Source organism: Rhipicephalus sanguineus, chromosome 1, assembly GCF_013339695.2.
Source record: "Rhipicephalus sanguineus isolate Rsan-2018 chromosome 1, BIME_Rsan_1.4, whole genome shotgun sequence".
NCBI classification, from domain to species: domain Eukaryota; kingdom Metazoa; phylum Arthropoda; class Arachnida; order Ixodida; family Ixodidae; genus Rhipicephalus; species Rhipicephalus sanguineus.
This window is the reverse complement of record NC_051176.1, coordinates 8,043,503-8,070,359: the sequence shown is the minus strand read 5'-3', so window position 1 is coordinate 8,070,359 and position 26,857 is coordinate 8,043,503. Positions and strand designations below refer to the sequence as shown.

Genomic DNA, 26,857 nt, shown 5'->3' with positions numbered 1-26,857 from the left:
TCAACAGGATATCAGAATTGATTTCGAGACATCGACAGTTATGAATCGACTGCGCGGTAAGCGGCGTAACTAATGAAACGTGCGGCGATGTTGCCATGTGCTCGCGAACTCTCTCCGTGGCGTCATCGGTCTCTTTTTGTGTCACGGCCGGGTGTGTTCGCTAGGTCCGGAGCTGTAAACCAATGCCCCCTTTGTGTAAACATACTTGCATTAGCGTAATGACTTCGTGCGAGATGCCATTTACTTCGACACTTGGTGAATCTTGACTGTTTGCGCTAGCTTTGCAGTCGGTGTTCAGGTTCAGTTCTTAGCGCTCTCGAGAACATTATCGAACAACGTCGAGAACATTCAACATTGCGTCCTTCGACTTATCGCTTACGCATACCTTGCTTGCGCACCGTGCTTGCTGTTCAGCTGGGTGTTATGTGTAATGGAAGTGGTGTGCGTACGGTAAGTGGAAGTTGTGCGTGAAGTATTAATGTCTCGGTTCCGGACGCCAGCAGCCGAACGTACGGGCGAATCGCCGTGCGGTAGGTAAGGTGCATCTTATTTTGCGAATAAGTTGTCATATCCTAAGAGATACGTAGAAAATAGGCCATCAAAAATGATTGGCATCGTTACTTAATTGTTTCATTTCCTATTTTTTTGTCTCCCTAATATTCCCAACGTTGCAGTGCATTTGCAAATATTTTGCTGTGTTCCGACAAACAGTTCTTTTTTTTTTAGCATTGCCAGCGCGTAAACAGCTGGGGTTCGGTTTCTGCACTGCTTTTAATTTCAGCATTTTTTTTTCGTTCCTCAGCACAGCGCTTCCTCGGCACAGTGCTTTATGTTATTTTGATCAGAAGTAGCACATCCCGAAAATTTTAACGCGCATGCTACTACAACACTGTATGTATACAGACCTAGGGCTCGCGTGAAATCGATTCCTTCAATGCGTGAAATAAGCCGATTTTTTTTCCCTGTGACCATTTCTCACCCACTAAAGAGAATTGTAAGAGTACACTCGGCGCAATGCAGCATTAGCAAAATCTTTTTGCAAAAAAATAAAAAAAATCGCCTAATAACATTGCCTTATACCAAGTTTATCAACAGGGTTCCACGCTTCTGTTTTGCGCAATGGCAAATGATCATGCCACAATTACCTTCAAGCAGGGGCGTAGCCAGAAATTTTTTCGGGTGATGGGGGCTTCAACCATATTTTATGTATGTTCGTACGTGCGTTTGTATGTGCGTGTATATATACGCAAGTAGTAGTAGTAGTAAAAAACATTTATTGCCTATATAACGTTTCTGGGCAAGTGGGTGGGTTCAAACTCCCCCCCCCCCGAAATTTTGAAATATACGCAAGCAAAATTGAAAATTTCGGGGGGGTTTGAACACCCAATCCCCAATTCCCCTCTTGGCTACGCTCCTGCCTTCAAGGTATACCAGTGAACAGTTATTATTTTAATAAATCTTGGATTTCGCTCTCGTGCGTGGCACGCTTATAACTCGTACTGCACGCACAATCTGTTCAAGACATCTACATATAAACAGCCGAGCAAATAGAAAGGTATGTAGTGTGTAGTTTTCAATATCGCTGAACATAGCAAACCGAAAGGTGAAGTATGAGAGCTTTTCCAGAAGAATTTGTGTAGTTCACTGCAGAAAGGAGTGTTTTTCTAGGGGGGTCGAATTCATTCGGCAGCCAAGTATGCAGCCACGTAGAACGACGCTCTTTGACGTTAATGTTTCCCACACGGAATGCAAAAATGTACGAGATTCCCGGAGTAGCTCACCAGCAACGTTCGGCTGTTGGTGAGCTACTCTCTGGCATCTGCATGACGCGTTTAAAAAAGCGACGAAGTACTTCAAGGGACCGTGGTACTGCTAAACGTCCGGCCACGCTCTGCATTCAACGCGCCTGCAGCCAAAGCGCTTGGAAGGGATATGGCGGCGAGAGCTCACGTGACGCGAGTAAGGCAATCGCGTCGGCGGCGGCACGCGCAAACGCGCCAGAGGATAAACTTTTCTCCTCAACCACGTGAAATCGCGCGCGCGCGCATGCGCACGCCGAGTTACGTCGGGATTCCGTGCTGCGGAGAGCGGCCGCCCTTTAACGCTCACTCGGCAGCCTCAGACTATCCAGCACTACCGGACCTCGGCCAGTCGCGTGCGATTAATTGTACCTAGGATTGATGCGAGCAGTATGGGCCTAGTGCGCTGCAGTTTTGACTGAAAAAGTGGCGCCGCCCGCGGCGCGGTGCGTTTCTAGTCAGTCGCGGCTGAGAGCGTGTGCCTACGGGCGGAACCATAGCAACTCGAAAGGACGAAGCTAATTCGCGGTGAAACAGGTGTGTAACTATGTATTGTGGAGTCTATCGCTGTCGCAACAGCTACAGAAACGCTGTCGTTAAGCTGCCAGAAATAAGATTATATATGGATTTCTATGGAAGGCTACGAGAGCGAGCGATGACAGCGTCGGATAAGGGCGGTGCGACGTGCGAGATAAACAGACGCTCTTAATTGTTTAATGCTTTCCTTGCTATTACTGCGCATATTTGCTCGTTGTGGTCATAAAGTCTGCCTTCTTTTTAGCCCCGATGGAGGTCTTAGGCAGCTCGTGAAGCACCGAAACCGCATATGCAGTGCCCACTTCTTGCGCAATGATGAGAGAAGCTCGAAAGCCCTGCATTCTGCCTGTGTGTTCCGACACGTTTTCCTGCGTGCTATGGGAAAGGTGACAGCGTGACCCTGCGACGAAGCGTTAAACATCCTCGTATCTAGAAGGGGACGCGGCGATGGCCAGAGCCACGCGCATGACAGGTCTCTGCAGGATGTGTGCTCGCACTTGTTGACAAACATATACAAGCGTCCACCCTTGCATCTGCACCTTGCTCCCACAATGTGCAATTGGGTCTATAGACGGCTGGGAAAATGTGCAGAAATCATCGAAAAGTCCGAAGGGAACGAGCCAGCGTAAAAAAAAGTGAGAGGAACGAACGTTTTTTTCTCTTGCCGAACACCAACTAACACACGCAGACTGATTAATAGCGAGAAGCCCTGCTGAATAGCGAGAATGGATGGAAAAGTCAAAGGTCGCTCTTCGCGTAATGGATGAGGGAAGAAAAAGCACGTGCCGAGCGTTGGCGATGTTGCCGGATGGAGGCGCATCTTCGTCACAATGCCTTTAATTTAATGTACATATTAGAAGACCTTGATAAAACTTTGATAACCTGAAGGCGGACGTCCTAGTCGACGCTCTTCACACACTTGCAACTAACTTCGAAGGGCCCCTTTGCTGACACAGTTTGCTCCCTCACGCCGCAAACATGGTTAGCGGCGTAAAGGTCACTGCCGTGAAGAAGGCTGCTTTTATTTTAAATAACTTTCTACGTATTCAGTTCCGCGGAATCGACACAATCACAAGCGCTGCTCGTTCCGCAATACCATTGCTCTGCTCCCACAGAGCGGCGTTCGCAGCATGCCGCGACGGGATCACGCGCGCGGCCGCTACTCGCGGCGCTGACTGTCCTAGCGCCGCAGCGCCACCATACCAGCTGTCGAGGCCTATACGACTGACGTTCATTGTTTTTGTTCAATGTGTTGCGTAACGTCTGTGGAGCTTGTTATTTTTCTGTTTTTGTTAATCGCTCGGCGTGTGCGCGATGCGCCGCATACTTTCGTCTGTCTGGTGTTGTTTGTATACGTTTGCGCACGATCTGCTTGTCATAAATACAGCATGTCCCGCTTCACAAAACAGTCTTGTTTTCATCAACACCTTAGACTGTACACCAATAATTTGATTTTTTTCGGCGTTAACATACTTGGCAAGGGCACGCGTTTTTATTTTTGCGCAGCACTTATAGCATTTATCAATAGAAGAAGCAATATAAAGAAGCATGGAAGTTAATATTTTTCAACAACATTTTAGCAAACGTGATACCGCTGGACAGTGCACGCGTGAAAGTACGATGATATATAATTGCTGGAGTTTTACGGGTCGAAACCACCACATGATTATGAGGCCGCCGTAGTGTGGCACTACGGAGTCATTTCGATCAACATGGGTGTTCTTTGCCTTTCGCCCCGATCGGAATGCGGCCGCCGTGGCAGCATTTTAACGTTAAACTGCATCATAATTGCACATATCTGAAAAATAATTCAATAACTTCTGTCAGTTAAGCCAAAGTGCACAATCACATGCGTTTTCTTTCTGAGAACCAGAGATACATATTGCACACGTGCATAAGCCCGTCCTAATTCTCAGTGATGGCATGCGTTTTCTTTAACGCATGCCATCACTGAGAATTAGGACGGGCTTATGCACGTGTGCAATATGTATCTCTGGTTCTCAGAATTTTCCTTTGGCGTGCGAAAATGAACACAAACTGCGCTTCTAATGTGCATAGTAGGTAATCACTAACACTCAGACTCACCTTTGTGAAAAGAGTATTCCAAGTCCAACGCAAGACTAACCACCGCCACAACGACAACTACACAGTTGTCTCACAATGAGCGCATTTTGACACGCCACGCGAATACCGTGACGCAACTGTAGCAGAGTAGTATGTAGGTACAGTGTACCAAGATACAGAGTTTGAGGATTGGGGCCCCAAGGGGCTTGGGGACCCAAGAAGCTTGCGAGCCGCCAGGGCGCATGCGCAGAACCCAAGCTACTCTTGGGCTCTTGCGCTCGCGTTGACCCGAGACGCAAAAATCGAAAACTAGCGTGGGGCCCCAAGGCCTCTTGGGTCACTGCAGCGCAAACACACAGACGCAGCGCGGGCCACGGCGCAGTATGGCCCGCGTCTCGCATGATTTTAAATTTCGTCACGCATGGCGCTCCGTGCGCTTGACCCAACGCAGCTTGCGTTGGCCCAATTCTCAAACTCTGCTGATCATCCGAACGCAAGAGCAGGTTGCCCAACGCAGCTTGGGGGCCCAGCGTCTTCGGTCCCCAATTCTCAAACTCTATATTATTACAGAACACGTCACGTAGTGTGGGTGGCGTTATCTTCCATAATTCCGAATTCGCGCGGTGTAGCGCTAGTTTCTCTACTCAAGTAATCGAGCTGCCGCGACGCCGAGAGACACTGACATCGCTCTCGAAAGAACACGGTCCGGTGCGAGGCCATCTTGTCTTGTTTCTTCGCACGACCCGCGTTGTAACGTACGTATACAAAACTGAGACGACCGTTACCGCATCAGAAGCACTGTCGTTGAAGGGCTAGCAGTTGAACGAATCCATGGCTCGTCGTCATACTTGCGGCCAACGCTTAAATAGAATGTGAACAGATGTCAACGCCAAACTACTCAACAAAGTCGACGCAAACCACTCAACGAAGGCGACAGAATCTTAACTGAGTGTTGCGCCCTCCCACAGTAAGTATAAAAAATAAAGTAATCAGATAGGGAAATTTTATCTGTGGCCGCTGTCGAAAGATGGCGCTACTTGAAAATGGCGTCGGAATGGTATGAATGGTTCTCGATATGGTCGTTTTCGCATTAACTTAGTCAACTCTGTAATTGTATCGTTCATTATAATGCGGCTTTAGATTAACTGGTGCGCTTATCTAAGCCATAGCTACAATTTAATAACGTCTGCGTATATTGGGTTGCAGCCATGAAATGGTAAAGAATTCAAGAAAAATGACGCATTGCTTGTGCCACCATGGTCCGCCGTAATTCAGTCATTATATAAGGGCCTGCGCTTCATGGAGGGGTATGTGTAAACACGTCTGTACGTACGCGTCTGTAGTGAATTGTTCATGTTATAGGTTGTATACATATGAATGAATTGCGTATCGAAATCAGTGAGTATGTGTACTATGTGTCTGCCTACTGAATGTGTACGTATCAATAAAATGTGTATCAACATTCAGGTGCCCTTGAGTAATCTATGAGTGGGCCCAGCTCGCCGAAATGTATAGCGTAGTATCAAGGCACGCCGCCGCAGTCAGAAACACCTTTTTTTTAGTAACGTTTAATCCCGCTAGATGGCACCAGCTACCACCTATTTCACAGCTATGGCGCTTTCACAGCTCCACCTACTTATATGTGGTTGAACATCTATCTATCGAAACTATGCTCTGCTGCGCCGGGATTGTTTTGATGCTACAGAATGTACATTTTGGAGGCACATGTCGGGGCCTATTGCCCCGTAAACGCGTGGATAACGTCGCTACACCACGTGATGCTTCGAGAAATAAAGACAGCAAGCCTAACGTCCAGTCTGTTTGACATTTTGACCGCACAAAAAAGACGAGGACAGAGGGAGGTACGACGACACGGGCGGTAAGCACCAACTAGGCCAAACGCAAGTTCTCCTAACGTCCAGTCACCGGGTGAGAGCTCCTTCGCAGTATCCGTCTCTTTTAATGTAAACGTCACCTCGCTGGCCGAGCGAAACGTACTAGTTCCGTCGTTCCGTTTCGCGAGGTTCTGACCACCACAGGTTTGTCTGCTTGATTTCATTGTCATATCGTTCGTTATTAAGCTCAGGGCGACCGTTTTTTGTGATTACCAGTGCCGCATACCCTTTATCAGTCGAGAATCGATGCACTCGCTAGGCCTAAGTATATTGCTCGGTTCACTGGCTTGGCGTCAGCCATCTTGATTTTGACGGGGGAGGAACGGTTTCTCCAGTGAAAAGAGAGGAAAGTTCCTCCATTTGAAGACGAACATTGGGGGCATCGCCGTTTCTCCCTTTAAGGAGAGAGAGTCACTCCATTTTTTTAAGAGTGTAGAAGAAGCACCTCAGATCCAGCCCGCTGTGCGCAGCCGGACGCTGGCGCGAGTTGAACTTGCCATCCCCGCCACCAGACATATACAGCGCAAGCTTCTTCAACACGCCTGTCTCCAGAGCCACTACTCGACATGTGCCAACGATATGCGAAAATCTGTAGTACGGCTTTCAAGCAGATTTTTAGGGGCGAAGCTCCTTAGGGTGTGCGTCGTTCCCTCCTCTGTAGTAGTAGTGGTAGTATGTATGTAGCCAGCTCTAGTTTAATGAATTGCTCACTAGATGAGCAATTAACTAGATATCATAATATACAAGACAATCCCTTAGTGTTCCTTGATTTAATCACACTAAAAGACATACTTTGCGTGCGATATACTCTAGTGAGCTTTCAACTTTTCGTCGTAATGTACATGATACACAAATTATTTCTACGAAAAACGCAAAGCTCACCTTGAGCAAGATGTTTGGTTTTGGGACGCTTTATGTGCAGGCGATGCGAAGGCGGAGCACCTGCACGATAGCGTTCCGTCGGCCTTCGCTGGGCATGCTACCGCCCTCGCATCGTGGAACGGGAAGAGGAACGCTACGCGCGTCGTGTCATCTCTCTAGCCTTGCCGTTAATTCTCACAGGGCGAGCGGGGAACGCGATCAGGCTAGTGAAAGAAACCCACGTGACTGGTATGGCAAATTGGGGCGCCATCCATGAACTGGAATCAGAGTTAAAATCTGCGTTCCGTCTCTTTTCTCCCGACTCTCTTCAACCCCCTCTCTGGCGGGATCAACTCCCTCTCATCCGGGAGGCGCGCTTTCCGCCGCCTTGCTGGCGCCGCCGACTTTGAAATCCGTTGGAAAGTTTCGTGTCTGTCGTTGGTAAGGTGTGCGTTAGCCGTCGTCGCTCGTCCGTTTCATGGTGCGCGCTCGCTGTGTGCTTGTGCGACGCGATGTTTTAAGACTGGGGCTGTCCGTGCATAGTGCTTTGTTGCCCGAATACTTCCAGAACAAGTCCTGGAATATATGTGCCGGCCCCCAAAAGAACAACAGGTGAGCGTGCCCTTTGAGTCGCGGTTTTCATTGTGTCAATTTGAATTCACGTCCATACCGAGTAGCTGTTCTCTGCAGTGGGGCTACAGTTATTGTTTTCAAAAATGACTGATTCGAAAAGGGCACGATGCTGCGTTTAAATCGTTATATACGAACAAGCAGCGGACATGAAGCCCATGCGACGTAACTATAGTTCCAGGTTTACAACTATCACAGAACCGCGTGCTTGAATATGTGCTTTGCATTTGTCTCCGGTTAATTACTCGCCATCGCATATAACCGCGTTTCTAAGGCTGTAGGTAAATGTATGAAAACTGGTGCTGCACTGAGACGAACAAACGAATTCACTTTTGCACGAGTCGACGGCGCTCTTTATCTGATTGGAACTTGTCCATTTTCTTCGGGGCGGAAGCGTTTTTAAAATACTCCGGAACGCCACACAGCTGATCGGTGCGCCCAGAGAAAAGCTGAAGAATTGCAGAATCGGCGCATTTCAAGATGAGATGCCATGAATCCTCCGATATCATCCGTTCATTTTCTCCGCGTTTATCATCACTAGCTATATGAAAATCAACGTTTTTGAAAATGTAGTCAATAAAGTGCCGCCAATATTAGTTGTGTTATATGTGGAGTTCATTTTGACATCTTTAAAATGATCTTTACATTATTGTTCTATTTTTAGATATTCAACTGCTTTCATTTTTTTGCATTGCAGTGAATGTTCAATTTTGTTAGTTATGATAATTTTGTGCAATATCGTGCGCATATATCAGAAGCTCTTCTGCACTTTTGTCAGTATAAAAATTGTGTTTTATTTTGGGCCCTAATGTTATGTTCTGTTTTTTTATTCCACTGTTCTTTAAGTTCTTAACTTTGCCGAGACCTTTTGTGTTGTTTAGTGGTAATGAACACGTGTCTGTTAATCTGCTGTTCATCACTTCTGTTAATCTCCTGAACCTCTATCGCACCACATTTGATGAAAATGTTGGTTTTCGGAAACGAGAACAATAAAACGAGACCAAAGATATTTTGTGTTGTGAGTGCAATTCATTCATTTGCGTTCTGACACATGCTGCACGACTGCAGTGTGTTCAGAATGCGTGATTGCAAATTGCGTACATTCGAACGCGCAACAAAAGCGCGGCACAGCACGTGCAAGCGGATGCAAAAAAAAAGAACAAAAAAGCGCCCGCTCACCCTCCCGCTCGCGCAGCACGCGCGAGCGGGTGGGCGAGCGGGTTCATGAAAAAAAAGTGGGGGAGGAGGCTGCGCAGCACGCGCACGCAAACAAAAAAAAGAATAAAAAAAACGGCGCTTGCGAGAGAGCTAGGAGAGGAGGTGCGAGGCGCGGCTGGTGTTGCCATGACGACGCATACCGTGTGCGCCGCCAGTCTGCAGTTTGAGTTTCTGAATCCCAGCCGCCAGGATAGTAAATGAAGGGACGTTTGGCGCTGCCAGCGCTGACGTCATGAATTAAGGCGTCCTATGGGTCGACGGCGCGGTCGACCCAACCTCCCCCTGACGCGGTCGCTCTCGGCGCGCTTTCTCTTTCGCTCAGTAGCGGACACTTTCCCTGCCTTTCACCGATCACAAAGCGGTGATAATGAAGGGACCACGTAAACCAACAGTACAATAAAAGTTTGATGTTTAATGTTTAAAGTTTGATGTTAATATTTGATATTTATTGTTTAACATGGTGTTTCACACTCTTTATATGATGTAATGGGCGAATTTCACGGATGAGTTTCATGGTTTAGCGATAATTCCCTCCGGAGCTTCGCCCCACTTATCATCATTCACCCCGTGGATATGCTCTGATTTTTTTTAGATGCGAAGGCATCTCTTGCTCGGGGGTATGTCCCGCAGCGTGCTAGTCCGCACTCACATTACGCATGCGCAACTATCCTCCTTCCCTCTCTCCAACAGCTGCGCGTTACTCTCTCCACTTCTCTACAGCACCTGCTTGCGCTTCTCCTGCGTTGTCGCTCCTGCTCTCGCGGCGCATGGGCTGCTCTCCTCCTGTAGTCTCCACTCCTTGAAGTGGTAGAGCGCTGCGCGCGTTCAGTCCAGCGCTTGCTTTGGTTACAGTGTACTAGAAAGTACACTTTAATTCGGTTGACTCCTCTGAAATGCGGGCTCGACATGACGAAATTCTCTCCTGCACATCGCCGCAATGAGCGCCAGCGCATGCGCGTCCACTCACCCTCTCTCTCCTCTCCTACGCTGCTCCCCTCTCGCGCGCCTGTAGGCCGCGTTCCCCGCTCGCCCTGTGAGAATTACCGGCCAGGCTAGAGGGAGGACACGACGCGAGTAGTGTTCCTCTTCGCGTTCCACGACGCGAGGTCGGTAGCTTGCCCAACGAACGCCAACGGGACGCGATCGTGCAAGTGCTCCGGCTTCGCATCACCTCATGGTCCCCTTTAGCGGGAGATGGTGTGATTTTTTTTCGTCGAGCAAGTCCTTTCGTTCACAGACTGCTTTTCTCGCTCGTTGAGCTTCTGCAGCTGCACTTCCCGTGAATGTGCGTACCCTGAGGGTCAGCCATGGGGCGCGACAATGCAATACCAGCTTTGAAAAAAAAATGAAAAAATAAGTTTTGTGGTGCTCGCATACGTTCACTGGAACTTGAGCGGCGCTCATCGGCGGACAAAACCCGCCAAAGCGGGGGGCGCAGGGCGAGCTTGAGGTAACATGGTAATGAACTCTCAAACGGTGGTTAAAAATCACGTGACAGAAAACTCCCCATTTAGTAAAATTGGATTATGACATCCTTTTACTACGTTCCTCAAAGGTGGCGGTAAAACTATGTCATGTGCCACTTTTACATCAACATGAGCGAGTAATTTTAGGAGCGAGGGAGTTTTCAGAGGTAATGAGCCTCAAAAACCCAAATCTCGGCTAACTTTTGCTTACAGTGTGCATGAAGTTTAAAAAAAAATCAAGAAAACGCCTTGGAACAATACAGTAGACGACAGAATCCAGGGTATGCCAGTTGTCGATAAAGAGGAGTTGCTTGGAAGGCAGTGGCGTACCAACTCGTTCGCGAGGGGGGGGGGGGGGGGGCTGGCGTCTCTCACTCTGTCCGCCGTATATATATATATATATAAAGAGAGAGAGGAGAGAGAGAGGGAACTACATTTTCGCTGAATTTGACGTGATTTTTTTATATTCATAGGGATAATTTGATGATTTCCTTTTCAAAACCGTTTGTTTTCAATCAAGGAAGAATCTGCACAAACAGATTGTGCACGTTGGGCCGTCCTATACTGCGACAACACAGCAGTGTTTAATAACATTTTGGAAATATTACCGTGAAGTTTAAGAAGTACAGCCACATTTAACCTGTGCTTCATCTGAGCATTCCATCTGCAAATTTCACAATCTCAGTTTGGCGTTCTAAATACGATGAGTATGAAGAATCTGCTGTGACTGCAGTACTTTAAATTCTGACTTATTAAAGACAACATGTGGCTGCCGAAGCAAGGTACTTCGCAGAAGTCTTAAGGATAATCCGAGTGCCAATTTCTTTACTCTTAGAGCCCTCTAATATAAAGTGTTTCTAAAGAAGAAGACAAAGTTCAGTCGAATAATATTTATGGAAACCACATTGAGCTGTTTGAGCATAGTTATAAGATTATAAATGACTACAAATTTATATACTACGTGTCGTTCCTTGCCCTCCTATTTTCCCAGGTTGTGTGGGGGGTGGGCGGGAAAGCGGTGAAGTGGCCCTTTACTCCTCCCCTCCGGCCCCTCAAAGTAGATAGCGTACGCAAACTGTGTAAGCTCAAATTTTCTTTGAAAATATGTGCGTGATTATAACGTTAAAACCCCTGGTGGTCGAAATTTTCGGAGCCATCTACTACAGGGTCTCTCATAATCATATCGCAGTTTGGGGACGTTGAACCCCAGATATTATTAGTATTATTATAACGTTAAACTACCCCGCATTGTCTCTTTCCGTAGAGGTCGTTAGCTGTTAATGATTGGTCGAAAGTTTCTGGGTCACGCTCACAGCACCTGCTCGCAACACGACGCAACAAATGACGCGCAAGTGATCCACCGCGTAATTATCATTTACGCATGACCGCGTAAAGAAAAAATAATAATAAACTATTTTCAATGCGGTGTATTATTGGTAATTGGTTCTTTGCTACTCGTCAAACATTTTCGGTGTGCCATGAAATCGCCTCCTTCTTAGGCGACGTCACGAGTATGCGAAAATTCGCGGCATTAAAATAAGTCTGCACAATAGGCAGCGCATTACTGTGCTCAGGCACGTAGGCAAGGGTGGGGGGCCCGGGCCCCCCCCCGAAATTTTTCCAGCCCTCTATATTTCCAGGCAACTTTGTTTTTGCCATGGAAAGACTGTCTTTCGAACAATTAGGCCTGCCCCCCCCCCCCCCCCCCCCCGAAAAAAAATTCTGGCTACGTGCCTGACTGTGCTCAACACTATTTTTTTTCGGAATAGCCACACAGTGTCTCTTTCTGAGCGTAATTCAAGAAGGCTGCCCGCCACACATATCGCCCGCTACTTCCGCTACATCGCCCGCTACATCCATCTCGCCCGCTAGCGGGCGAGATGGATTCATATGTGTATAATAGATACTTTCAGTAGTATTATAACGATGTTGAGCTGCTCATGCGCGTATAAAACTTTCTGCGAACTCATCGTTGCTCACAGAGAGATAGAGAGAGAAATAAACATTACTAGGAACAGACATCATCCATTGCAGGTGGGCAGCCTTCTTAGTCCAGAAAAACATGGACGCTGATCATCTCCCTGGTGAGGTGGATCAAGTTACGGGGCAAACTTCAAAGCTTGGCTTCTCAATGTGCTCGAATCCACAGCCTTGTCAAAAGCCGCCGCCACCGCTGCAGGATACCATATGATAAGCAAGGTGAATCAGGGTAGTCAAAGACTAAAGTGGGAATCTTTTTTAGCTCTCCTGGCTAGGCACAACTAAAATACTCGACACTTCTGCACACTCATCAACTCGCAGCAGCTTGGATATGGAGTAGTGGCGATGCTAATCATTTTTAAAGAAACTGAATTTCCCCCAAAAAAGAGAGCGTTTCATCAGGCTATAAAACGTTCACTGGTTCCCGCCCATATTTGCGTCACCGATTGCTGTAATTTCAGGCCAGGCAGAACAAACTAAAATCATGACATGTTGCTGTAATGTTATAGAGCCCCAACTGAGCGATAGCCTCCTCTGCATTGCTCGAACGCAAGACGCGAAAGCGTGCAATAGGTGTGGAATAGCCACGGAGCGTGGAATAGACACGGAGGCATGGAATAGACACGGAGCGTGGAATAGACACGGAGCGTGGAATAGACACGGAGCGTGGAATAGACACGGACGACAGCCCGCACCGCAGAGAGCCTACAGTGCGTGGTCATGACACACGGAGGACAGTCGTCACAGCTGAATCGGCGGACAAATTTCCTAACATATTTACGTTATTGCTGCGTTAGTTTGCCTGACTTGTTAGTTTCCCAGTCTGCAGACGACAATGACCACTGTCGAAAGTGGGGGGGGGGGGGGCTCCGCCCCCTCACATTTCTCAGTGGGGGCGCTAGCGCCCCCCTTGCCCCCCGGTTGGCACGCCTATGTTGGAAGGGTTAAGCCAACAAACTTCGCCTGACCTGCACTGACCTTCAGGCGCTACACAGACTGCCAGCTAAGCCTGGAAACGATCCCGCAATACTAGATCGTTTCACTTCACGGGTCATACTTGATGAGTGGATGTCAAAGAAAAACGAGCTTAGAGATGCTAAACTGGCGGTTCAATTCAGAGGCAATTTGACGCCGCAGAAAAAAAAAAACTTCTCTGGATGATGAAGGGAAAAGCCTGGGAAATGCACTAGGATTTTGCTTCGCCGAAGGATGGCAAACTCTTTGTGCGCAAAGCTTCTGGCCAGCGCCCAGTGGCACCAAATGCGAAGCTAATCTTCACAAAATTATTTGAGCGCCGATTCCTTCGCCACGTTTATGCTTTTCTGTGATTACAGTACTGCTTTCGATGGCTGACTGCACTAAGACTGCGTATCACGATGTTTAATTGTTCAAATCTTTAGTACATACCGTGCGCTGTAGAAATGATAGCATGTCTATTCTGCACGCAAACCTAAGAAGCTTGAAGAACAAACAACAAGAAATTGATTCATTTTGTGAATCGCTTGACTACAATTTTAACTTCATAGCATTTACGGAAAGTTGGTTTCAGAATGATCAGGATAATGTACACTCCTCAGGTTATAGATCGGAAGGTGTTTACAGATCCGGTCGTAGAGGTTGAGGAACCTCGTTATATATTAAGGATGCTATTGTTTATGAAGTCTTGTCTGAATTTTCCGGTGTTACCGCACATTATGAATCAGTTGTTGGGAACAGCGTCGGAACAGTTACTGCTTCGGTTTACCGCTCATCTTTATATGAAACTAAACCATTTTTGGAAGAGATTACTTGCCTGTTTGAATATGTGCCCTCGGAAATGCTACCTATAGTTCTTGTTGGATGATTTTAACATTGATATATTAAGAAACACTCCACGATCTCATCAGTTATTAAACTTAGTCGAATCATTCTCCAGCGCTAAGGTTATATATTCACCAGCAAGAATAACAGGATTAAGTGAAACTCTGATTGATTTGTGTGTGGCTAGTTTTGATAAAACTGATGTTATTTCGGGCATTTTGGCGAGCGATTTGAGTGACCACTTACCCATCTTTCCTGTCACAAAAATCAAAATGCACCGCACTACTACTGTTCCTCATCGTAGCTTCAATGAAACGTCCCTGTCTGCCTTTCTCTCGATGATCGAGCTTGTCGACTGGTCGAGTGTTCTTAAGGATGAAAACCCAAGCATCTCATGCGACATATTTCTGCAAGAGGCCAAGCGTTTCTATGAGGAAGCTTTCCTTAAGTGTTATGCAAAAATACACAGAAAAAGTAAAAAACCACGGGAACAAAAGAGTTACATCTAAGAATTAAAGCCCGAGATAGCATGTACTATCGGGCTGAATATTATAAAAACAGATTCATTGTTATTTCTGATGACCCCAAAAAAGTTCTGAACATATTACGTTCTGTAATTGGTCAATAACACAATAACATTCTAAGTACGCTGGTGACTGATGGTGTCTCATACAGTAAAGAGGCTTTGTCAAATAAATTTATTTCATATTTCTTTTTATCTTGAGGTACATATTCGTCTTCCACCAATCAATTGAGCGTTGAAAGATGCATAGCTTCCTCTTGTACGAATTCTCTATTTCTACCTGTATGTAATGAACTGGAGATCTGTTCTTATGGGGCTGAACAAAACTACTGCTGCCGGTAACGATGATACTAAAGCTACTGTTTAAGCAGTTATGGCATTGAAAAGTCGACTGGGATGATGATCTTTCTCATCACGTTGCGGCAATATGGCACCAACTGATTCATCTGCGAAAAGTCAACGTTGCCCGTCACCTCATGAGCGGAGCTACAGCACCACGTGACACTCAGATACAGGTATTCGTCGACACAAGCACAAAATCGTACAGAGCTTGTGCATATGTTCGTGTAGATGTGAGTGGGAATGCGACTAGCGCTCCAATTGGCGCCAAATCAAGAATAGCGCCACTGAAAGCTATATCATTGCCGCGACAAGAGACAATGGGTGCGTCAACAGGAAGCAGACTGTTCTAATATATAGTGGAAACATGCGGTGATCTCATGCCAAGACCGCGATATTTTCTTTATACTGACGCAACCATGGTGCTTGGGTGGTTACAGCGAGAGCCTTGGAATTTAGACGTATTCGTGAAGAACCGAGTCAAGGAAATTCTGGATAATACGTCGGAATGCACCTGGCGTCGTTGCTCAGGAGAAAGAAATCCTGCGGATATAATGACCCGAGGTGTATCCTTAGACGCACTGGCTACCGACGTAGTCTGGTGGCAAGGACCAGCTTGGCTTAGCAAATGGCCATTGTGAAGCAGTAACCTCCCGAAATAAACTGCAGAAGGACGTCTTGCTGGGCGAGTTGGTAATATGCCATTATGAACGTAGCGCAAAAAACACGGACACAGTAAAGGAGCAAGATACACGGCGCTGACTATCGAATGAAATTTATTGAAGAACATTCACACATATATAGATAAGGAAGTAGACACGTGATGAGAGAACCGAAAATGTGTTTTAGTGACTAGCACTGAGGTAATCTATTTCGATAGGGTGCAACCGACAGCGGTCCTTTTGTTTATATTCCGTACCTTCACCGGGTGTCTCATCGTTTGAAAAAGGCACGGGCCAGACATGGATGTAGTGTGGTTTTTTCAGGCGGAATAAACCTTGGCCAGCTTTGTCCGACGGTGCATAAGGAGTTACAGAGGAAAGGTGGGTAGAACCACAGGTGTGACATCATGCATCGAGAAAAGTTAGTTGACTGTGGTAAGAGAGTGGTCTACAACATACCTTTGTCCCGCGGGAAAAGCTATGTCGGGCAGACAGAGTGCTGCTTAAGTAATAGATTATTTGACCACAAAGCCTCTTTGAATGGACGACCATGTTCGAACGCTTCGCTGCATTGCAGGGACTGCGGCTACGCGCCTTCATTGATGGAAGCAAGTGTGCTAGCAAAATTTAACGGAAAAACGGAGCGAGAAATTGAGGAAGCGTTCTGTATCACCACAGAGGTGGTGATGCATGTGTCGCGAGGCCATCTATAGTGTTGCACCCAATCTAAATAGCTGGGTGTTAGTCACTAAAACGCCTCTTTCACTAAAACACCTTTTTCACTAAAACACCTTTTTTATCACTAAAGTGCTACCTCAGTGCTAGTCACTAAAACACCTTTTTCATACGTGTCTAGTTTGTTGTGTATATATGCGTGAATGTGTTTCAATAAATTTCAGTGGATAGCAGCGCTGTGTATTTTGCTCGTTTACTGTGTCCGTTTTTTTTGCGCTACCTTTATAATGCCAAGATAAACGACGTTCTAGGCGTAACAGTGACGATGCCAACGACGCTGTACACTTCAGGGAGCGCAATGCAGTTAGCCCCACTGCTGGATGCCACGAGTTTCAGCTCACTGGACAAGCTGCTCCATATCACAGCATGAGTGCAGGGTTTTGTCGACAACGTTAAGTGTAAGGTTAAAAAAGATGGAGCCATCTCTGCAGAAGAAATATTGACAGCGGAGAGATACATGATCCAGCAAGTTCAAACAGAATCGTTTCGCGACGAAAGAAGCTGGCTATTAGAAAGACAAGGCTCGCCGGTTAGCAGAAAAACACCCATTTATCGATGAGAACGGGCTTCTACGTGTCCGCAGAAGGCTGTAAAACATCAAAGACAGCCGCGACGTGAAATATCCAATCATACCTCGAAGCAGGCACCGTTTCAGCTGGTATTTACCGATGCTCATCGTCGACTCATGCACGTAGGAGTAACGGAGAGAGTGCACCACGTGGTTTCCAAGAGGTCGACAAGAAGAGGCAACGAAAACAATCAACCCATGCCTGCTATGCGTCCGTCTTCGCTCGAGACCCATTGTGGCACCGTACCCGCCGCTTCCAGCTTGCCACATCGAAAAGACGAGACCTTTCGACACTACAGGACTTGATTTCGCCGGACGCGAAGTCAACCGAGAGCTCTGATAGAAAAATGTACATCACACTATTCACGTCCGCTGTAACAAGAGCATTGCACTTAGAGCACGTCTCGGATATGTGTTCACCTGCTTTATTCTTGGCATTCCGGCGCTTTATTGAAGAAGCGTACTGCAAAGTACGATTTATGCCGACAATGTCCTTACCTTCAAGAGAACATCTCGGAAGCTCCAAAAAATATGGAAGGTACTTCGACAGCACGACTTCCAGACTTATATCGCAGTCCCAACAATTCAGTGAAAGTTCATAGTCGAAGCGACATGATGGTGGGAAGGCTGGTACTGTGAAAACGGCACTCCGAAAAGTTTTAGGCCGTAGCTGTTTGTGCGAAGAACTGTCAACTATCTTGACAAATCGAAGCGGGGCTCAATTTACGGCCACTAACGTACTGCCAGCAGCCCTCATGCCAGCGCATTTCCTAGTCGGTCAGCAACTGACGATGTTACCGGAAGGCAGACACTGACAAGCCAAGTAACAAGCCACGGTGCCAACGACTACCAGCGGCGTTTTCATCATCGGAAAAAATTATGAATGACTTCTGGAAGCGATGGACACATGAATATCTGCTCCAACTACCATCTGCTCATCGCTCACCCACGGATCACTCAAGAAATTTAAAAGTCCGCGAAATTCCTAACATGCCCAAGTTATTGTAGCCACTAGCTCGGGCCCAAGAGGTGTACCCAGGAAGCCGTGTGCTCATGTTTGCTCCAATTATGGTGAGCTTCAAGAGGCTAATACAGATGCTACGTTGTTTAGAGCTAGATGTCACCATATTTGAGGCAAGGAGCATGCCGAAGGTCAGCAGACGACGAGGAAGTGTCTCCACAGCTAGCGCTAAGCACCACTATCATCATCATCTACTTTTGTGCGTTCGATTTTCCCTGAATTTATTGGGCGTCTCGCGGCTCCGTCTTTCTGGCGGAGCTACATATAGAAGACCGGCGTTCCGCAACAGAAGTAGGCAGGACGAGCGCAGATTAACAATTGATTTATTGAAATCACACACAGTTGCCTCCTGGAACAATGCGCGTGCGCGATAGCAGTTCATGACCGGGGGATGGAATTAGTGCCCCACAAGACCCCTATCTACGCAAGGAAATCAAGATCTTTCTTGGAGACATACAAATGGGGCAGTGTACTTCGTGGGGCAGTGCACTTTCGTCACGTGGTAATGAACTGGAGGTCACGTGGTCGTGAACTGTCATGCAGGAGGGGAGTTTCTGTCATTTGAATAAATCAGCTCTTAGTCTGCGCTCGTTCTGTCAACTTATACTGTGCTGTCTCGTCCCAAGCGCAGTTTAAGTTCACATAATAATGTCTTACCAACTAGCCCCCCAACACACGCTCCTTGAGGATAATGTCAGAAAGGAAAGGAGCGGGGCCTTGGAATGCTACTTCATCGCGGAGCCAAATGGGATAGAGTGAAGCAAACGTGTAGAGAGCAGCTCTGTGTTTCGGGCACAGTAGGCGGAAAGAAATGGTCGCTTGGGACAGCTCACTTCAGGACGGCGAATAACTGCAGAGAAAAGAATCAGGGGACAGTGAATTGCATAAGCACGGGTATTAAGGAATTTGGTAATGGGGCCGAAGTCATCCTGCTAGGGGACATGAATGCCCACATACATGACCTTGAGGGATATTCAGACACCAATGGGAAGTTATTGCTAGATCCCTGCGAGCAGTGTAGTTTTGAGATAGTTAACACGGAGCCTAAGTGTGATGGGCAGATTAAGTGGGAAGTCGGAAGCAGGCAATACAACATTGATTATCACCTCATGATTGAAGGAATTTACGCGAAACTGAGAGAAATGATAATGCACGAGAAATGGATTATCTGCTTGGGTAGTGATCATAAACTCATAACATTACAAATTAGATGTAAAACGGGAAATAGGAGCATATAATCAAAGTTTTACAGCTCGTATTTAAATGACCAAATAGTACCATATATAGCCGCAAGAGTCGAGGATGAAGCAGGCAAAATACCAGGCAAGGACAGGGGCTGTAATAAGCTGTTACAGCTAATGACGAAAGAAATAAGCAAAGCGAAGAAAGCTATTTGCTGGAACGAAAAAGTAAAAAAGTTGGTGGAAATAAAGAAACCCTGGAAACGATCGAGAAGCGACGTGAATCATCACGAGGCCATCAACTGGCAACAAAGAAGCGGCCGCTGGACGAAGTCAACAAAGTATGGGAAATATATTTAGAGAAAAAATCCAATGTACAAATACTGGTAGAAGCAGAAATTAAAGGTGAAAGTGGTTGCTGGGTGAGAGAAATTCACAAAAGAAAAAACACCGCGTCTAGGGTATTTTGGAGCCACATAAAACCGCTAGGTAGGAAGGCTGTCAGAATGCAACAACATATTGTACATGAAGGAGGAAATCAATTGGAAGGTATGAAGCACAATGTTACATCGGAAAGGTAACAACCGACTCTTTTAAAAAGGTCGTCCAAGAGATTTACCCCGTGAGTAAAACTATGAAGGAGAGCGTAGGCGAGGAAGAGTTGGTACTTGAGAATTTCATCTGGAAAAAGGTCGAAGGCTGGCCCGGGTTTAGATGGAGTTCCCGTCGGCCTCATTACGAACTAGGACAAAACAATGAGGAAAAACTGTCGAAAGCCCTAGAAACATGCTTACAGGACAGGTAAATACGGGATGGCTGGCAAAATAGTAGAATGATTTTAATCTATAAAGGCAAGGCAGAAAAGGATAACATTCGCTCGTATAGACTGCTAACCATTACATCGGTACTATACAGGTTTGCGATTCAGGCAGTAAAAATAAAAATAGAAACGTAGGGAGAACATAACAATACTTTGGGAGAGCTCCAGAATGGATTTCGGATCGGCAGGCGATTAGACGATAACCTATTTGTTCTTACTCAGTGTATATAAATATCGAAAATGGGAAACATACCCTTGCATGTAGATTTTCTAGGCATCACTGGGTCGTATAACAACGTTAATCAGGGAATTCTGTGGGATATATTGTAGAAAGTGGGCATAGTCGGCGACTGTATACAGCTCTTATTCATGCTATTATTCAACGCTGTTATTCTCGCTGTACGTGGTGAGAATGGAAAAAGCGCTAGGAGGTAGCAACATTGGTTTTAATCTCACACAAACAGGGCGGTGTGCTGATTGAGAAAGAGCTTCCCCGTTTATTTTATGCTGACGATATTAGGGCGAAGCTCCTTAAGGCGGCACCCGTTCGTCCCTCGTCGTGCTCGTAGTAGTGAGTAACAAGTCTTACCCTTTGACCTCCAAGGTGGTGCCGGTGGGAGATTTCTCCTGTGCGTTGTTGAACAATAAAAAATTCGCAGCGTGCGCGTTAACTAAAAGCCGAATTCTTCTGTCTCTGTAGAAGTGTAAGTGTTAGCTAAAAGCCGACTTCTTCTGTCTCTCATTCCCATTAGCAGCCATTGTTTACCTCCAAGGTAGTGCCTGGTGAGATTTCTCCTGTGCGTGATTAAACAATAAAAATTTTGTTCAAAACGCCGTTGATTGATGAAATAAACCAACGAAAGACGCCAGATGTTTTGTAAAAACAAAACGAAAGAACGCCAGATGTTTCTAAAGCAAAACGAAAAAGACGCCAGCTGCTTAACGAAAGACGCAAGGTGTTTTCTAAAGCAATGGTTTTCTAAACAATGAAAATTCACAGCGTACATGTAAAATTAAAGTGAGCTGCAAGTCGTCATAACTCATCGAACCTTTAGTATAAACGCGCCCGATCTCACGTCGGTGACGATGTACTGGGCAGAATTCACAGAAGATTCACGGTTTACCGATGAACCTCCGCAGCTTCGCCCACTCATCATCATTCACTCCGTGGATATGCTGTGATTTTTATCTTATTTGTGGAGAGTCGAGGTGATATACAGCGGCTGTCGGATACATGCGGAAGGAAAGGTGAAGCTCTAGGACTAGGGTTTAGTGTAACAGCATGGGCATGGATTGTATTCAATGATCCCAGTGATCAGGCGGTGTCAATGCAGGGCCAAGAAATACCAAAGGTAAGCGAATAGAAGTACCTTGGAGTATGGATAAATGAGGGTGATAGATACAGAAAGGTCCAGGAACAAGCCTCGGCAGCAAAGGGAAAGACGAATGCTGCATTAATGAAGCACAGAGCGTTATGTGGATACAACAGGTACGAGGCGCTTTGAGGTCTGTGGAAAGGTGCAATGGCTCCGGGGCTTACATTCGGGAACTCAGTGATATCCATGAAGTCAGAGGTGCAATCAGGACTGGATGTGAATCAAAGGAGTGTGGTACGCCTCGCGTGGGGCGCTCATGGGAAGACGACAAATGAGGCTGCAAATAGCGATGTGGGATACACAAGTTTTGAGGTGACAGAAGCTCAGAGCAAAACGAGGTTCTCAAGGAGGCTAAAGATTATGATGATCAGAATAGGTGAATACTTGTATAGGAAGAGCGTAGCGCACGCGTTGTGTCCTCTCTTCTCGTGCTTGTGTCATTTTCCGGTAATTTTTTTCCTAGTGTCTTACAATCAAGCCCGAATTTCTCCCTTCGACTCACAGTCGAGAAAAACAGCTAGGAGACGCACCAGCAACTATACCGGTGGCAGTCTACACTCTATGGCAACAAAGGGCGTTAAGTGAAAAATCAGAAAGGTAGAGAGGATTTATTGGATAGCAGCGATGAAAAAAAGTACGGCTCTGAGTACCCGCCGAAAGCGCAAGAATGAAAAAAACGCCAGGCCTGCGCTGAAACCGCAGCACAGACACAGCGAAAGCTGGAAGAGCGGCGTTTCTAGAGCCCGTTAAGCTCTCTTGGGGCTACAATACAAGTACACTAGAAAGGTACCCACTACGCCACAAATCAAAATTTTTCTGAAGTTCGGAAGCACCCACTAAGCCATTATTCGTCATTCTATGGAGAAGCGAGGCACCAGCTACACGTCTGTAAGGCATTATGTGCACTTTGTTGACGTGACGACTGATGACGATGAAGAATTATGGCTCAGCCCTTTGTAATGGGTTGGAATCTTTAAACGGCCCACCAGTTATGTAATTTCCATTGGGTGACGCCCAGTCGCTATTTCCCTCTCCCGTCATGCTGTATACGTTGACGTGGAAGAGAGACGGGGGGGGGGGGGCGAAGAACTTTATTGAGACCCCGAGGTAATGGATCATGCGCTTATGGGCTTCCTTGGCAACCAATACAAGTGCACTTGCGAGGAACCCACTACGCTATAAATCATTGTAATTTACTGAGACCCCGAGTAAGTGGATCATGCGCTTATGGGCTTCCCTGGCAACCAATGCAAGTGCACTTGCGAGGAACCCACTACACTATAAATAATTGTAATTTTTTAGAAATAGGGCAGCAGGCACTGTGCCATTTTTCGTCATTCTGCAGAGAGCGTTGGTACCTGCTAAACGCATGTAAGGGATTATGCGCACTTTGTTGATTCCGCGCCTAATGACGATGAAGAATTATGGCAGAGCCCTTTTGTAATGGGTTGGAAGCATTCAACAACCTACTCGTTGCGCAATTCGCAATTGTTTGACGCCTGGTTACAGAATTCGCGTTGTACGACGCTTGGTGCTTATTTTAATTTCTACCACGCTATATTGCATATGCTAATGTGGTTCCTTCCCGACATGAAGCCTGTATAGGACCTTTTTGCAAGGCAGTTTCAAGCACCGGCATGGCTCAGAGGTTGAATACTGGGCTCCCACGCCGAGGGCCCAGGTTCGAACCTCGTTCCATCCTGGAATTTTTTCTTATTTAGTTTTTTTTCTTATTTCGAGCGATACTGGTTACGGACACCGGCGGCGGCGGCGGCAGCGGCGGCGGCGGCGGCGGCGGCGGACAACTACGGCGCCAAAAACGGCCGGAGAAATGATCTCATAACAGCTTTCGCTGTAAAAGTAGGGATGCCTTTTATCATAATTCAGCGGGAAGCACTTTACTTTTTGAAGCGAGGTCGGGTTGCCTTAGAACGCGAAGTTATAAAGCGAGATTCAGAAAAGAAAATTGCACATACATGTTGTAGCGAAGCTAACGAAATGACAGATCATGTTCTGATTGAATGTGGAGGTATTCACACAGGTGTACGTTTGGGCACGAGACTGCATGAAGCCTTAGGTTTTAAGGACAGTAATGGAAAGCTGAGCACGTCCGCGATAGAAATAAGTGAGATACAGTTAGAGTATTGGTGGCAGAAAAGTAGAGAGAAATGACAATATATGTTGGAAAAATAAGATCATTCTGCCGTTAAAGGCAGATACCTGAGCTGTGAATTTGTTTTTTTTCTGTGCTAAAATCAAATTAATCGAAGCAGACATGGCATTAGGCGAACATAAAGGGTGGCAGTCAACATAAAGCCCTCCGTCCTCTGTCCTTTCTGAGTCTTCGAACTCATCGCGCTTGTTTCACCATGAACCTATACCAACACGCCCAACTGGCAGTCATCATAAAGGGGTAGTGCCATCAAATTTCGAGGCTGTAACAAGCCTGTTGTGGGTTTCCTCTGTATGCAAGGACACTCCACACGAAGGGTCGGACACAGCAAACGTTTAGAATAAATTCACTTCCCCGTTCTCCCGTTCTCCCGATCAAAACCCATCGCTAGCGCGCCAACACTGACGTAAATCTGTAGGACGGACAACTGAAGTTGTAGTGACGTCACACAAGACCTGCTGTAGTGACGTGAGTTTCCTCCGGACTTCCGCCTCCTGCGCAACGTACGTACCGGCTGTAGTGAACTAGAATATATTCTAGTTCACTATAGTACCGGCAAAGCATCGGTTGCAACATACTCGCCGAGTTTCGATCGCTTTCTGGCTAAGTGCGTCACAGCCATGTGTGGTCACGTGATCAAGCCCCCTACACTTCTACGTCACTGCCCAACGTCGGCTCCCAGAAACCGAAACCGAAAGTTGTTCCCATCAAAAGGCAATATTAAATTATTTAGCGAGAATACATTAATCTTGGTGTGCGCATCACGCTTCCTGGAGATATAGGAAACGCTTACAGCAAAGCACGCGCAAGCCACAAATTTGGTGGCACCACCCCTTTAAAAATGTATTTTATTTTCTTTTCCGTTTTGTCGAGCCTGTACCGCGACTGTACGTAGACACTAACAACAGACTTTTACAACCTGGTTTGGTTGGAAGTATACTACGACTGCCCCATTTTGGAGATACTTTTATGCATGTAAAAAAAAAGGCAAAAACGATGATATGGTTCATGTCGTATGACTGGAAAAATTAGGAAAAACAGAAGTATCTAATACAAAGCTTCATTTCATGCTTTCTATACACCGATAGAGGTCGGACTTCATGGACTATGAAATTCGTTGCAAGGTGGTATACAGGCACACTAAATAAAGCTGTATTTGCGTTAGACATAAAAAATTTGCGCCAAAATAAGAGAAAGGACAAGGGGAAGAAAACAGACAGGACGCGGCGCTTATCTTTGCCGCGTCCTGTCTGTTTTCTTCGCCTTGTCCATCATCCTGTTCTTTTGCTGTTCTTTTTGCTCTAATTAGCGAAGCCTGAAGTCAACTCGAACGAACTAGCCCAGCTCGCCTCTTTGATAGTGTATTGGCGTACTTAAAATTTCTTTCAATTATGAATCAATGATAATCTAGGGAGAGAGAGAGAGAGGTGAGGGGGGGAGAAAAATATGGATTATTGGAAGCATCCGATTTTTATCATTGAAAAGCTTCATTCTGCTTCGTGCGTTGATATCAATTACGACGCAGTGCTATAGCTCTAACGAAAGCTATGAGCGATGTTATCCTAAAATCATTTCGGCTTTGTTTCTCGCCTTTCAAAATGAATCAAATATTTCCGTTTTAGTGTGACAATTTTTCAAAAAAAAATATTGAAAATGTGCTGGCTGGCACAAGAACCTCGTCAGAATAATTTGTTCCTTCAAGGGGGACGAGCTTGAAGTGTGTCAAAAATCGCGCGTTTCACTACGGGGCGGCAGTCTTCGCGACGTCACACTGCATCACCATAGTAGGAGCCTTTTAACATCGCTGCAGTGGAACATGCCGAACAAAGTACAGCATTATCCACCGTTTTTGCAGGGTGCATTTCTGGTGACCAGGGGTGCCGGCCGCGAGATGATTCGCACAGGAAAGGAGTTACCCGAGGGAGGTGCATCGATCGTCAATGTATCCAGCATTGCAGCCAAGGGCGGCTGGAGTGAGGCCTCGGCTCATGCCGCTTCCAAGGCCGGCGTTATTGGGCTCACCAAGTCGTCGGCGCAGGAACTAGCCGCGCATGGTATCCGCTGCAACGCTGTGCTTCCTGGATGGACTGATACACCTATGGCAGCGCCTCTGCCCGATGAACAAAAGGCCGCTGTCTGCGCCATGTCAGCGCTCAAGAGAGCCGCCCATCCTCGCGAGATTGCTGAGGCCATCAAGTTCCTATGTTCACCCACGGCCAGCTCTTACATAACGGGAGCCGCGCTTGAAATCACTGGTGGACTGAAAATGTGAACATATTTACACCCGAGTCTTGACGCCATTTGGCAATAATTATCTGTCCTGTGTGGTTTGACTTAGTGCTACCGTAGCAGATTTTACACACTTAACAGGGACATGAACTGATACGTGCAGCAGTGAAGACACACACCCAACTCGCGTGCAATAAAACGTTTCTGATAGAAAACTGTGTGTTTAGAACTCCTTATTATTATCGTTGTAGAATAACGGCATTGAAGCACACCATTGTTCGTTGGTGCAAGTTTGTTCTTATTTGTTTTTTGTTAATTTGCCACGGCCTCAACGCTACCATTCATACGCGTTAAATTATGTCACAATGAAACGACATAACTGTTCCACATATCTTATGCACTATACACCTGTATTATGGGCCAAATGGTCCCTACGCACCCTTAATATAAAAACCGATATCGCTTCCCTGATGTATCGCAAGCGTTGGTTTTCAATCAGGGAAATTAAACTGCTCAACGATTTCATGGAAGCTCCTGTTTACTTTACAGGGCCGTCTGATAATTGTGTTATCCGAATGATCTGACACTTGTGGAAATGCTCTTGTGCACTTGTGGAAAAGCGCACAATTATATATCCCATTTCCAAGTCCAATGGTCTCCTAATTGAAGTATGATACCCAGTGTTCTAAAGACCGGTGAACATTCATGAAAGTAGTGGCAATAGAGCGGTCCAGATGAAAATGCGATTTCAACAGAAGCCACGTAATATGGAATGGTATACATAAGGGCCTAGTTCATGTTTTGTTGTTTTCTCAAAAATGAGCTATACAAAATAATCTACTCAATTAGCGCAGTTAAGAAGCTGCTGGCGATGTAAAGTTTGTACGCATGCACTGACACCGTAAACTCATGCCAATTTCTAAGTGCGGCAAACGGTCCTTTTCTAGAGCCCTGCAGTTATGGGAAGCGTCCTTCTTTTA

The 26,857-nt window shown here is 46.3% G+C and overlaps 1 protein-coding gene across 1 annotated transcript in view; it reads left to right on the top strand.

Moving 5' to 3' along the window:
- Positions 1-25,926, top strand: part of LOC119389377 (estradiol 17-beta-dehydrogenase 8) — a 71,004-nt gene extending 45,078 nt beyond the window's left edge. Inside the window, exon 2 of the mRNA XM_037656606.2 lies at positions 25,504-25,926. Within this exon, the coding sequence (XP_037512534.1) occupies positions 25,504-25,920 (417 nt within the window). The 3' untranslated portion in view covers positions 25,921-25,926. The remainder of the gene's footprint in view (positions 1-25,503) is intronic.
- Positions 25,927-26,857: the final 931 nt, after the last annotated feature.